A 13,364-nucleotide genomic window follows, 5' to 3' on the forward strand; every position below is an offset into this window, starting at 1 on the left:
GCGGTGGCCGAGCCAAGGCTTCGTTTGGACGGAGCCTTGGACGAGACAAGTCTGGCTGACCGCGTTCTCCGCTTTGCCGACAAACGTAACTATTCTGACATTGGCGCTCGACACATTGGCTTCTTCGAGAGACTCGGGTTCGACCTTCTCCCATTGTTACGGCACCAGCCATGTTTCCATATCAGGGCCAACCACACCAAACAACTAGTGATGACGCCAACGTGCGGCCATTGACGGACGAAGACCAGCAGCAACTCTGGAGACTAGTCCAGAGATATGGGATACCTAGCCTTCTCTGTGCATTGACAGGGTCACCGTCATCTTGTAAGTTGCCTCGAGGATCCAAGGGAAGATCTCTCTGTTCAATTGCTTCCAATCAGACAAACTGACCTCGCTGATGTAGCTGGGGCCTCCACATTCTCAGCAAGCACACTTATCAGCAGCATCAGTGCGCCCTCGTTGGCCTGGACTGGCTCGGATGTATCCCACTGCAGGTCCGACGACGCTTCTATCCATACTCAATATACTTGGCCCGATGTATCCCATGATATGCAGCCGATGCACGATCCGGAACCCAGCAAAATCAGTGAGCGATCATGGTTAGACTCACCAGCCGCCGACCCCGTGCCGCTTCCTCAGAATGATATTACTTCCCATCCGTCTCCGCCGCTGCTTACTCCCACCTCAAAAAAGTATCAATGCCCCATGTGCTTCCTCGACAGTAGTCCCGTGGGCTTTGGACGCAAAAGCGACTTCAAAAAACACTTGCACAACTTCCACGGCGCTGATGTGGTCTGGATCTGTCAAAGTAAAGGCTGCCACTTGTCCTTCTCTACCGAGAGAGCGTATAGTACTCATGCCAAGGAGGCCCACAGAGTGAAAGCTTTGCCGAACAGCACAGCGCGAAAAGAGCTATGTACCCAGCTTGTCTTTTCGTGTGGATTTGCCGCCTGCAAAGACCGTTTGTTTGAATCCCAGTCCGCCGAAGACGCCTCTGCAACACGGGACAAGCATTTTGAGCACATTGCCAAACACTTTGAGGATGGTTGCGACGTCAAGGACTGGGAATACAAGGTACAGATTCAAAATTTGATGAGACAGCCACAAATTAAATCCACCTGGAAGACCTGCATTTGGCCCAAGGAGAAGAGACAGGCGCTAAATTGGCGGCCACGATCGTCCGGGGACCTCAAACGGATGCTCGAATGCCGTCACCTTGGCAACGACATCTCTAATCTGGTTCGATTGGCCTTCATTTTGGGCACAGCTCCCTTTACGTCTCCGTTTACTCCTCCGCCGGGAGAAATTGACATGTACTTCCAACTCCCTTATCGAGGTCAGTGTCCGATTACCTCGCCCGGGCACAATGTCAGCAACGCAGGAAGCCCCAAGCCCGACGATGATACTTCCTCGATTCTCACGACGACGAAGAGCCGATCAAGTCGATCAAGCATATCCCAGTCCGTTTTCAGATTGCCCAGTCGAAAGAGCAAACGATCATCCCGTCCACCAACTCCAGCTGGTATTGTTGGCCTCAATAGCACACCCGCCAACTCTGCCGTCAGCGTTACGAGTGCACCTTCAAGCGGCCCTAACGGAAGTATTGACACAGTCATGGGCGAGGACTTGCCCAGCGGCCCTCACCCCGGAACGCCATTTCCGATCCCTGACGAGTCTGTCTGGCCAGTCGACGCTCCGAAGTTTGCTCCTGAAGCACAACAGGAACCGCCAAAGCAAATCAACAACGCAGCTGTTGACGGCCCGATGATGTACGCAATGCAGATGGAGCAGAATCCCCACCAGTCTTGGTGCGCCATGGAGTCCTTTGGTGCCTATTCGCCACAAGTTGGTATGCAACCTGGGTTATATGACTACACAATGAATGCGAGTCAAGCATCAACGGTTCGGCCAGCAACTCCTGTTCCTCACAAGCGACCAGCTTCGTGGAACCGAGTGGTGAGCGTGGAGAGTCTTCGACCAGCCAAAAAAGCAACCCTGCATGAGAGCATTCCGCCAGAAATGGTACCTACAATGCTGGGCATCTAGGAGATGTTGGATATGGTTCGCACACCCACGCCGTTCATGGACACTGTTAATGAAATCTTGGCAACTCCCGCGCAGTCGTCCAAACCCTACGCTTTTACATTTTATCTACATTGTTATCTGGACATGTCCTAATATTTTGAACTCCTCTCCGCGCCCGCTAATGGACTACTCTATAATCAATTCACCGTCAAGTCGGGGGTCAGTATTGATTTTGGCAAGTGCTTTTTTTCAGCCTTTTTTTTTTTTTTTTTTTTTTTAATTTTTTTTTGAATACAGTCATTCTCTCTGTGCCTCATACTCACGCCCCCCCAGTGTTATACACGTACAGATGACCTTTAAAAGTCAAGAGGAAGCATGCATACCTAATACGCACAGTTCATGGTTGTTGGAGCGTGAGCACCTGCTTGAATTTGGCACGTTTCTTTTGTATCATTACTACACGCGTAGTCTTTTACCTGTCCTTTATGGCTGTCTTGTTTCTAGTCTTTTTATTCGATTTCTTGAGATACCATGAAAATCGCTTGGTCATGGGCTTGGACGCGAGACATGCACAGAAGGGATTTAGCGAAGATACCAATTGAAGCAGCGATGGGAGCTGTGGGATAGAACAGAAGGGAATAATCACGTTTCGAGTGGTGGCCAAGGACAATAGGTGGGTGCTTTTCTTACTAGGCCGTTGCAGCCGCGACTGCGATGGACAATAGTTGGTATGGATGAGGTACTGGCGACAGACGGTCCTCGACCTAGATGTAGAACGTTGGTATATACAAGCCGCTTGAGTCTAAACACATGACATAGTCACGCCACAACTTTTTTTCGAAACTTGCTCTTTACGTGGACATGTGAAACGCGTGCGCATCACTATCGATGCCAGGCTCTACGCACAAGTGCACCGCCAGACGGGCATGCGGGCACGGTCAACCTCACGCTGCGTACCGCAGCCCTTCTCGGGAAGTTGTTTCCCCTGCAAAGCAAGCATGACTTCTATAGCCCGGGTAATGAGTACGGAGTAAGGAGCCCCGAAATCGCAACCGAGGTGGGTCGCGCAGAGGCTGAGACCGCAACGACGGCTGCAACTGCCCATGTAACATGACTGTTTGATGAGGAACGAGAAATGGGCAATTCCCCTCGGCTAGCATCTTGCACTCGGCTAGCATCTTGCCCCGCAGTACTCTTGACCATGTGCTTTTTTTTTTTTTTTTTTTCTAAATCTGAGTGGTGTGTCTAGCGATACTGCAGGACGAGAGGTCAAAAAGGTCGAGGCCACTCCGGCAAGTCGTTGATGGTGCGTTGTTCATTAATGGCCGACAGGCACGTGGCGGAGGGGTCCCAACGTGATTGGATGGAGGAGCGGCCAACCACGGCAGTTGCTGCACGGCAGTGGACGTCTAGACCCAAGAATCGAGGGCGCACATGATGGCGATGTACTCCGTAGTGGTGGCTGGACGACTGAACTCAATGGCATCCAGTCCTCTAGATGCGTAAAGTCAACGTCGAACCATCGGTTGACCCGACCCACCCATTCGCCCGCGCCCTTTACCCCTAGGCCGTGGCCATCTCTCTACGTCGCGATTCCTGCTGCCAGCTCCGACGTCGCGAGGCCTCCGAGGCCTTGAGAGTCCCGTCTTCTGCTCCGTGAGTGTGTGCTCTTTATCCGTCAGCTGCCTTCCCCCCGGCATCGGCCGCGTCTATGCAACGAACCAACTTGAGCCAACCACGATTACTCTCAACAGCCGTCAACGAACCAACTTGAGCTAACCACGACACTGTCATGCTCAGCTGCAGTACTCGGGCCACTTGCCAATTCAACCTGAATGGCCGGAACGTCGCACACTGGCATTTCAAGCATATACCCTCGGATCTTCTCGTCGTGTCTTGTTTTTTTTTCCTGGTTTTTTATCATCATATCGACGACCACCGGCGGAGTTTATTGTGAATTTGACACGGCCGTGCGCGCACGTATTGGAGTCATGTCACCCCTCGAAAAGTAACCAGTAACCAAGTTGGTGAGCCACTGGCGTGAAGTTGAGCAACCGCCCTGTGTAAGTAGCGTAGCATTAAGTACACAGGCTCTTGAGAACCAACGGGGCGATAGAGGAGAAATTTATACCGAGTCCGCTCAATACGGATGCGTGCCCATGTCTGACATGGCTGTGATGCAAATGTCGTCGAGCAGATACCTATGGACATGTTTCATGATTTGAACCCTTTGCTGATGTTGTCCTCGCGCCAATGAAGACTCCCGGGACACAGGCTCGCAGCAAAGGTTATTTACACACAGCATGACCGGCCCCATCTTTCACGAGGCCCAGACGGCCTCGTTGTCTTCGGGGGGACAGGGCATCAAGTCCCAGCCCACTTCGCAGCCCTCGATCTCGGCACTGTGCCTCACGGCCGTCAAGGTGCCCCATGCTGTCTCGGTCGTGACCAGCGTCTCGGCGGGAACATTCTCGCCCTTGACATAGTCACTGACGGCGAATCCGGTCGCGCCGGGGTACTGGCCCAGGCTGCGTAGATACTTCATGGTCCCGGCCAGTGACACGTGAACCCGCCAGGCGCCTCCACGCACGGCCCGGTGATGGACGGCCGCCATGACGCCCGTGGCGAGCAGGTAGCCGCTTCCGTGATCCAGGGCCTGGCACGGAAGCGCCCTGGACGTTTCCCCCTGGCCGGCGCGCTCCGCCTCGGACACGTTGATCCCGGAGCAGGCCTGGACGAGGCTGTCGAAGCCTCGACGGCGAGCCCACGGACCGGCAGGGCCAAACGCCGACACGCTGGCACATATGATGCCCGGGTTCGCCCGGACCAGTTCCTCCTCGGACAGCCCGTGCGCGGCGAGGCTGGACGGCCTGTACCCCTGGACAAAGACGTCGCAGGTCCGGAGCAGCTCCAGCAGCCGCTGCTTGTCGCGCGCGTCGTGCATGTCGAGGTGGACGTGCCGCTTTCCCCTGCCCAGGTCCACGTCCAACGCCGGCACGGTCGGCAGGCTCGGCGACGTCACCCACAGCACGTCGGCGCCGTGGGCGGCCAGGGTCTTGCCGGCCAGGGGCCCGGCAATGACGCGCGTGAGCTCGACGACGCGCAGCCCCGACAGGCACCTCCCGCATCCCACTCCCGGTACGAGCGCAGCGCGTAGATGGCCGCGCCGCCCGCGCCCGTGGCCGCCTCCTCCAGGTCCGTCTTGTCCCACTGCGCCACCTTGCCCGCGACGCGCTGCCTCGTCGCGTCGCCTGGCAGGCCGAGCAGCTCCAGCGCCGCGCCGACGTGGTTGGGCAACAGGTCGTGGATGAGGACGTGCCCGTCGGACGCGCCGTGCATCCCGCCCACCGGGTTGTGCGACGACCGAGGCAGCGGCCTCTCGTTTCTCCGGAGCTCATACAGGCTGTTGGACTTGAACTCGATGACTGCGTGGGCGGCGGGCACGCGCACCGCGCGCAGGAGGCTGCCGCCGCCGCCGTCCGCCGCCGCCTCGCTCGTGGAGCGGACGAGCCGCGCGGCGAGGGCAGAGAGCGCGATCGACGCTTGTGCCAGGGGGCCGATCTTGAATGACGACGGGAGAGCCGGACCTGTGTCTGCGCCGGGGAGGTGCAGCGCCGCGAGCGCCTCCTGGGGCAGGTTGACCGTGGCCCATATGTCGTGGATGATGTCCCTGGTGGTGAAGGATCCGCGGTTCGGCAGGTCGTGGTGAGCTTCTGTCGCCATGGTCGACTGTGTGCTTGAGTACGATTGTCGACGGGAGACGGGGAATGGGAATACGTGACGCGTGCTCCGGAGTCCGTACGCTGCGTCGATCTCGGGACCTCGGCTGGACGCAACCCGGATAGCTCGGCTGAAAAGTCGTGGATGAGAGGAAACAGGAGTCGAAGCCCGCCCGACACAAAACTTGAGAAGAATTGAATGTTTCCTTTTTTCCTTTTCCCACCACGGCACTGGATGGACCTGGGTGACTGACTTCTGTTGGAATCGGGCAGTTTCCGCGCTTTGTTTCCATGTGCCGAAACGTCAGACGGGACCAAGATGGAACCGAAGCAGAAACGGGGCCGAGGCGGACGGACAGCGGCGGCGGGCCAAGACCCGACGTGCCGGACATCCGGGCACACCAGACGGCGTCGGTGTTGGTGCTCGGATGGGCTGGTCTGTGCTGCAGCGTTGAGCAGCCACGCGCACTAGGTTTACGGTTTGCGAAATGAGGTCATTCAGGTCTATTTGTAATGTGCCCGCTGTGGGGTTGTGTCAAAGGGATGGAAGAGCTGCCCGTGTGTACATTAAATGCGTAGAGGACTCGGAATGTTTGCGACATCTGCAACATCCTCTGCCGCAGTGCGAGTCCTTGTGGCAGCCGCTTCTGCGACTATTTCCGTGACTGCACCAGTCTCGACTCTGCCTCCGCCCTCTCGTCCGCCGTCATGCTAGCCACGGCGGAACCCATCTTGATGGTGAGCACAAGGCACAGAGACGTGCTGGCCAAGCCGAAAGCCGTCCAGAATCCAATCTGGTACTGCTCGCGGGGGTCGACCTTGTCGTGGCCGCCTCTGTTCTGCACCGTCACCGAGATGGCCAGTTCCCCAATTCCCAGCCAGAACGCTATCCCGAGATACAGCAGACTGTTGATCAGCCCCCCCGCAGCGGCTTGATGTCGAAGCGGCATAGCCGTGGTGATGAAGACGTTGGTCACGTTGAAGGTAATGTCCACGCCAATGGTGGCGGCAATCATGGCCGGGAAGATGTACGCCCAGTATAGAAAGCCGGTGGACCTGCCGGGAGTGGCTGGGTCGGGGATGAGGGCGAACAGAAGGACAGACAGCATGAATCCAATGGTGGAGATGATCATGAGGATCTTGTTCGGGATGATGTGCAGCACAAGGCCGCCTAAAATGGCCAGCACCATGCCGCCGACCGCCAGGGGTGTGAACCAGGCGGCCGTGAGGATCGGCCTCGTGTGCATGACAGTCTCAATACTAGCGACACGGGGTCAGCGTCGGCTCGAGAGCGAGAGGGGGAGAACGAGACGGTGTGTGAGAGAGACAGGGACATGATAATGCCGCAGAGGCACAGAGAGCGCCAGACTTACTAGAAACTGGCGTAAAACAAATACAGGCCAAACACGCCGTAGGACAGGAACAGCGCCGTCATCAAACGCTTCATGTACTTGGCCTTGAACAGATCGGGAGGCAGAAGAGGCTGAGTAGCAACCCAACCCTGGACATACACAGCGGCAGCAAGGAAGAGAATGCCCAGAATCAGCGTGACCCAAATATACGGCGTCTTCCACCCATCAGGGGCGTAGCCGCCGTCAGTCAACGCAAAGACGACAAGAACGAGACCGGGCACAATGGTAATGACGCCGAGCCAGTCCATTCTCGCCTCGGGGTTCACATGTCCCAAATGTCGCGGGATGCTAATCAAGCCAGACAGCGCCGTGACAAGACTGACCATGGCGCCGATCCAAAAGTACCACCGCCAATCGAGGTACTCTGCCGTGACGGCGCCCACAAAGATGCCAAAGTAGAAGCCGACGCAGGCACAGGCCCCGTAGACGGCAAAGACAAAGTTCTTGCGCGGCCCCGGGCGGTACGTCTGGCTGAGGATGGCCAGGCCGGCGGGGAGGAAGGCGGCCGAGCCAAGGCCCTGCATGGCGCGGCAAACGATGAGCATGACGGCATTCTGGCTGAAGCCGCTGATGAGAGACCAAATCATGAGCCACAAGTGTCCGCAGAGGAAGACGACCTTGCCGCCGTACAAGTCTCCCAGCCGCGCAAACGGCATCAGGAGGGCGGCCGTCGTCAGGTTCGTCACACCCGCGGGCCACGTCCTCAACGGCGCGGGCATGTCGAGGGCGTCGACGATGGGGGGCAGCACAATGTTGAAGCCGCCAATGAAGTACTCGCTCATCACCATGGACATGACAATGGTGTGGACGAAGAAGATTTCCGTACACCGGTTGCGCAGCGATTCTGGACGCTGCCGGCCCAGACGCTCGATGGTCGCCTGGTTCATGTACTCGGGGCAGTTGCCACCATCGCCAGACAAATGGCCTTTGTTTGCTGTATCATCGTCAACGGACACCCGAGGCATCGAATCTTGCCGGGCCTGCGATGGGCATGGCAACGTCGGCGCGGGCGTCGTCATCTTGTCTCGTCGGCGTCTTTACAGACCAGTGTCGCTCTCGTTTGTCAGTAGGACCAACGGCACTTCCGCAAGCCACGAAAGTCGAAAAAGGAGACGAGGTTTCTTTTATACAAAAAAGGGAGGAAAAAAAAAGAAAGGAATGCCTCTTGCTCCCAGTTCCTTATATATCTCCCCTGACTCTGGCAAATCCCACAAACCACACGAGATCTGGAGTCAGAGGCGAAGGCGCATACCAAGACAAAAGGGCAAAAGGGGAATCCGAAAAAGCGCTCTAGATATCAAGATACCCAACGCCTCAACGCAGCAACGCAGCAAATACGCCTTGGCTGCCCGATCTGGAACACACAAGCTTATAAATCAGTCAACCAACTAGCCTCGCCCAGTTCGGGCAATGCAAGACAACACGGCCTAGCCGGCGAGGCATTGAAACCAATCGAGAACTGAAAAGCGAAGGCCGGCGGTCAAGGGCACCGTTGAAAGAAAAAGAAGCCTCAAGAAAAACCGGCAGGCATCGTCTGGGGCGAATCAGTGGGCGTTGCTTTGTTGCTCTGTCCCCTCGTTGGGCAACTTTCCCGCGTTGCAGCGTTATTCCGGGAATGACGGCATGCGTCTTGGCTTCCTTTTCTAGTTTAGCGTATCTCAACGACGCTTGTGAACAGCTGGTTAGTTAGTACTCCGTAGTCCGTAGTTCTTTCGACTTCGGAAAGCCAAACAAAGTTCCCACATTATGTGCGCCCCTGGCTCCGTTTCCGTCTCGAGGCGAGCTCATGCGCGACCGTACCGTAACCGCACTCAAGCCCAACTAGGTTTTTACTCTTCTTGCGGTCAGGACTCAGGACGGGGTTGTTGTTGCTGTGAAGACTATGCACGTACGTACTCTCGAGGCGAGACAGTGGAAGCCAATTAGATGACGCGTCAGAGCATTTATTTGATTAACCCAAGTTTCTCGCTTGTACGCCCTGTGCAGGCTTCAGCTGACGATGCATTGTGTTGTCAGGCATGTAGAAAGAAAAACCTGGTTGCAAAGATACACACCTGTCGTGGTGATGGTTGCTATGAAAGGAATACCGGCAAGTGTCACGGGAGTATCGTGGCGTCAACGAGTCATAGATTAGGTCATTCAGGCTTTCAAGATCTCGTCAACCCATAGCTGCCAATCGTGACACTTCGCTTTCGTGTCGCCTCTCAGTAGGTAACTTGCCCCGGGGTAGAAAGAGGAGGAGCAGTATCGGATCTGTATGTTCAAATACCAAGAGCCCTGCGGCGAGCGGATGTCTGACCATTTGGTTCGAGGAAGAACTGGATACTTGTAGGCCGTGCCGGTTGTAAGAGCATGAGAGCTTCATTGGCTGTAGCTCGGCTTGGTGAGCCAAACGCCTTTAGTTGTTGGACCACTCCACCTTAAGGCAGGTAAGTTTTTTTTTTTTATTGCAGGGAACAGCGACAGTCTGCATATTACGTCGCACGAGGTTGTGCGCGCGATTCTTCAATCTTCATCATCGGACAGGCGACGAGATGAAGCAAGAGTTACCGCGGGCAGATTATCAGCACCGCGAGGTCAAGCTACCGGTTGAGTGTGCTCATGTACAGTTGACTATGGTTATAGTTTTGCGTGCGCCAGCCAGCAATGCAGATTAAGCAGGGTCATTGGTCCTTGGGATGTCTTCGAGGACGTCTTGGCCAAGGCATAGCCCGAAGGGCTTGTATACGCGAGCTTATCCAGGACGGGGTTAAATCCTTGACGGCGGATTATTTGAAGGAGCAGCACATTGGCAACGCGATCGTTTCAAACCTAAGCCGCGCGCAATCAGGGACTCAATGGCTGATACGGCCTTGATGAAATTTCTTTGTCGACCAGTCCAGTCCATGACTTGCTGCGCGGTAGGGAAATTGGCGAGTACTCAATGACCCTTGCGATGCAACCACAGATTTTGGAATTGCTTTGGTAGGCTACATTCCCAATTAGCAAAAGTGATGTGAAAAAAAACCTCCGCCAGGATTTACGAGTAATTCGGCAAATACAAAAAGCAAGCCAAGCCTCGATTCGAGAAATGGGATATGTTTGAACACTTGTCCATACGAAAATCTTTCACCAGCTAAACGGCGCGTCGCCAGGTTTGCTTGCGTGCAAATCGCAATCTCGGAAACAAGACGAAAAGTGAGTCGATGCCAAGCGTCGGACGAGGGAGGTTGCGGCAGACCAGTGCCCCTTCCATGAGCCATACATACTCCGTACTTGCGAGGCTGGGAATTGATATGGAACCAATACGTGGCGGAAGACTGGGCCAGTCATGACTCATGAGCTTCGCGGCAAGCAGAGATGCAGCTCGGCTTGTAGTTATTAGCAACTCTCCCGAGACATGGGCAACAGTGGCGCCGCATGGCGGGTTTGGGACCGGACCTCAATGTTGAACAATGAGATTGCTTTCTGCCGATGCACCTCGATGGCGGCGGGAAGGAACGCGCGTGTGATTTCGAAAGAAGGCGGCGCTTTGGAACTGCTGGGTGCTTCTTCATGCTGGGGCGCGCATGTTGTGCATGTGCGTGTTCTCTGGCCAAGGTGCTCGGCGGTGCGAAGAGAAAAGATTCAGATATTGCAATTCCTGTCAAAAAAGCTCGGAGTACAGAGTAGTGGCAGGCACTGGTCGGTCGGTTGACGCTGGTCCGCTGTCAGCTGCACGGCACTCCCAGCCAGCTGACTGGCCAGAGGTCCGCACTGCAGGTACAGGACAGTCACCGGAAGATTTCTCATCAATTGATTGGCAGCGCTGGTGACGCCTCCCCCGCGAGATCAACCCTGACACGACGTCGCCGACTGACAGGGCACCCGCGACATCGGGGCCACTGGAGCTGACTGGTCCGTCGGACCTTTCATGTGTGGCGCCATTTGGGAAGGCGACCGCCAGCGTTGCATCCGGACGCCTTGATCCACGGCCTGCCCCGCCGGCTGCCATCTGTGATGGGGGATCTCGCAGCCAACATCTCGACCTTCGACTCGTTCGAACATGAACATGGAACCTCTCCAAACCCGGCCGACAGCCGCTAACTACTAGTACTCGTATTCCGGCTCTTGGTCGTTGGCACAAAGCGGAGGTGCCCAATATCAATGACCGAATTGACGCCACAACAACACGGCGACGGCGAGACGGCGCAACCCGCCGAGTAGCATCCATCCATCCACGCCACGGCACGGGGGAATCTGGACGCAGTTTGAACTTGTGTCGCTGGACCTGACACCTCGTGTCGCTGTCGTGCGCCCCAACTGGCGCGCTAGCCGCAACAGCATTCAAGCTTGATCCCCTGGTGCCGAGCCTGGTCGCCGCCATGAAGGCCTCTCCAGTACTAGTACGAGTGCTGGTCAAGTCTGATCAACCCGTCTGGTCCCTTTCAGGATCCCGGTCCACCAGCTTTTTTATTATGACTGCCGCCGCTCGACTTTAATACGCGGCCTCTCCTCTCCCCTTCTCTCCTCTGCTCCTTACGTCCTTCCCTTTTCCCCCGTTGATCCGCTCATTCATTCCCTCAAAGCGCGTCGAGGCCAGAGCTTGCCGGGAGACGATACCACAAGCTTTGACCGATATTGTTTTGTCATTGGACGACTCGCACCAAAGCCTCGGCGGTTTCCTTTCCACTCATTCGCCATGAAGCACCTCCTCGCCCCCGTCGCCCTGCTCGCTGCCCGCGCAACATTCCCCGACGCCGAGGCTGGCGACGATGTCAAGGGCTGCGCCCAAGGTCTATACATGATCACTGTCCGTGGTACTGGCGAGGAGCAAGGCATTGGTGTTTTTGGCAGCTTGATTGGAAGGGAGGTTGCCAAGCAGATCAAGGGCAGCAAGGTGGTTGCTCTTGAATACCCTGCCACCCTTGCGGATCCCCTATATCCTTACTCCGTCGGCAATGGCACCAAGGACCTGACTGAGCTCCTCCAAGAGCACCAAACCAGCTGTCCCGACGGCAAGGTTGCCATTCTAGGTTACTCCCAGGGTGCCCAAGTCACCTTGGATACGCTTTGCGGAACCGACGAGGTTGGCTTTCAGGCCACCGCCCCAATCCCTTCCGACGCCGTTAAAAACGGTTAGGCTATTCCGCCCTCTCTCTTGCATGTCCAATTGCTAACTGTTGCCCGTTGTTAGTCGTTGCCATCACCGTGTTTGGTGACCCAACCCACATTGCCAACGTCTCTTATGACAGAGGCACGAGCAAAAATAACGGCGTAAGTCATGTGCCAACCACCAGCACAGCACAGTCATATGGAATTACGCAATCCAGCGAGACAACTACGCACCAAGCAGCACACTAACAAGCCGCATGTAGCTCTTCCCGCGCAAAAATAGCGCCAATTGCGAGAAATACGCCAGCAAGATGGCCTCATGGTGTGACACGGGCGATGTCTACTGTGACCTGGGAGACGACAGGGCTGTCCACGGCCAGTACATCGAAAAGTACGGCCGCGAAATCATCCAGTTCATAGTTGACAAGTACAAGGGCAAGAGCGGAGACAACTCAACCAGTGTAACAACCGGCGTCCCTACCGGCGCCCCTACCGGCGGTATTTCACCGGGCGTCAACTCAACGGCCACGACTGCTAAGCCCACCAACTCCGGCACCCCCTCTGGTGGCGGTGCTGCTACCTCGCCGCCAGCGCCCGTCCCTCAGGGAGCTGCCGCCGGTCTGGACATGGCTAGCAAGGGCCTTTACGTTGCCTTGCCGTTGGCTCTCGTGGCCATGTTTCAAATGCTGTAAGGAGCTGCGGGAATGCATGCTTTCTTGCCCGTGGCCGAGGTCTCAAAGAACAGAGACAAAGTAAAGGGAAGGCAAGCAGGGGGACCATGTAGAGTACGTTGGGACTTTGCTGTTTTGAAATCTCTGGACACCACCAACTCTTGTCCATGGCCTGCGGGTACACAAAAGAAAAATCGCCGTACAGGCGTCGCCGTCTTACTTGGGCACGGCGTCTGGTGTTATGTGCTAACCCCTTGCCTATCAGGCCATGATGCACAGCAAGCTATAGAGCTGCCTACTGTAATGACGACGAGCGTCGTGCAACACGGAGTGCATTGACTAGAGGCCTTTTTTCCCCCCATATATTGCCGTTGTGCGACCGCCGCGTGTCAAACTTGACCTAAAAATGCATCCACACGCGCAGTGCAGAATGTTGAATGCTCATCTCGGCAGGGAACGGCAAC

The 13,364-nt window shown here is 56.1% G+C and overlaps 4 protein-coding genes across 4 annotated transcripts; 2 read left to right on the plus strand and 2 right to left on the minus strand.

Annotated features, from left to right (window-relative positions):
• Positions 1-170: 170 nt before the first annotated feature.
• Positions 171-2,046, plus strand: MAM_03762 (Zinc finger, C2H2-like protein; the record flags this gene model as incomplete). The annotated part of the gene is made up of 2 exons (XM_040822561.1): positions 171-324; positions 404-2,046. 2 exons carry the CDS (start codon positions 171-173, stop codon positions 2,044-2,046), a joined length of 1,797 nt encoding a protein of 598 aa, XP_040679704.1.
• Positions 2,047-4,345: 2,299 nt separating this feature from the next.
• MAM_03763 (CAIB/BAIF family enzyme) lies at positions 4,346-5,748 on the minus strand (the record flags this gene model as incomplete). The annotated part of the gene is made up of 2 exons (XM_040822562.1): positions 4,346-5,144; positions 5,168-5,748. 2 exons carry the CDS (start codon positions 5,746-5,748, stop codon positions 4,346-4,348), a joined length of 1,380 nt encoding a protein of 459 aa, XP_040679705.1.
• Positions 5,749-6,397: 649 nt separating this feature from the next.
• Positions 6,398-8,175, minus strand: MAM_03764 (drug resistance protein; the record flags this gene model as incomplete). The annotated part of the gene is made up of 2 exons (XM_040822563.1): positions 6,398-7,004; positions 7,118-8,175. The coding sequence occupies 2 exons, from the start codon at positions 8,173-8,175 to the stop codon at positions 6,398-6,400; spliced, it is 1,665 nt and encodes a 554-aa protein (XP_040679706.1).
• A 3,641-nt stretch (positions 8,176-11,816) lies between these two features.
• On the plus strand, positions 11,817-13,189 carry MAM_03765 (Cutinase; the record flags this gene model as incomplete). Its single annotated transcript, XM_040822564.1, has 4 exons — positions 11,817-12,252; positions 12,312-12,391; positions 12,493-12,917; positions 13,180-13,189. The coding sequence occupies 4 exons, from the start codon at positions 11,817-11,819 to the stop codon at positions 13,187-13,189; spliced, it is 951 nt and encodes a 316-aa protein (XP_040679707.1).
• Between the last annotated feature and the right edge of the window lie 175 nt (positions 13,190-13,364).

Source organism: Metarhizium album (assembly GCF_000804445.1).
Source record: "Metarhizium album ARSEF 1941 chromosome Unknown scaffold_7, whole genome shotgun sequence".
NCBI lineage: Eukaryota > Fungi > Ascomycota > Sordariomycetes > Hypocreales > Clavicipitaceae > Metarhizium > Metarhizium album.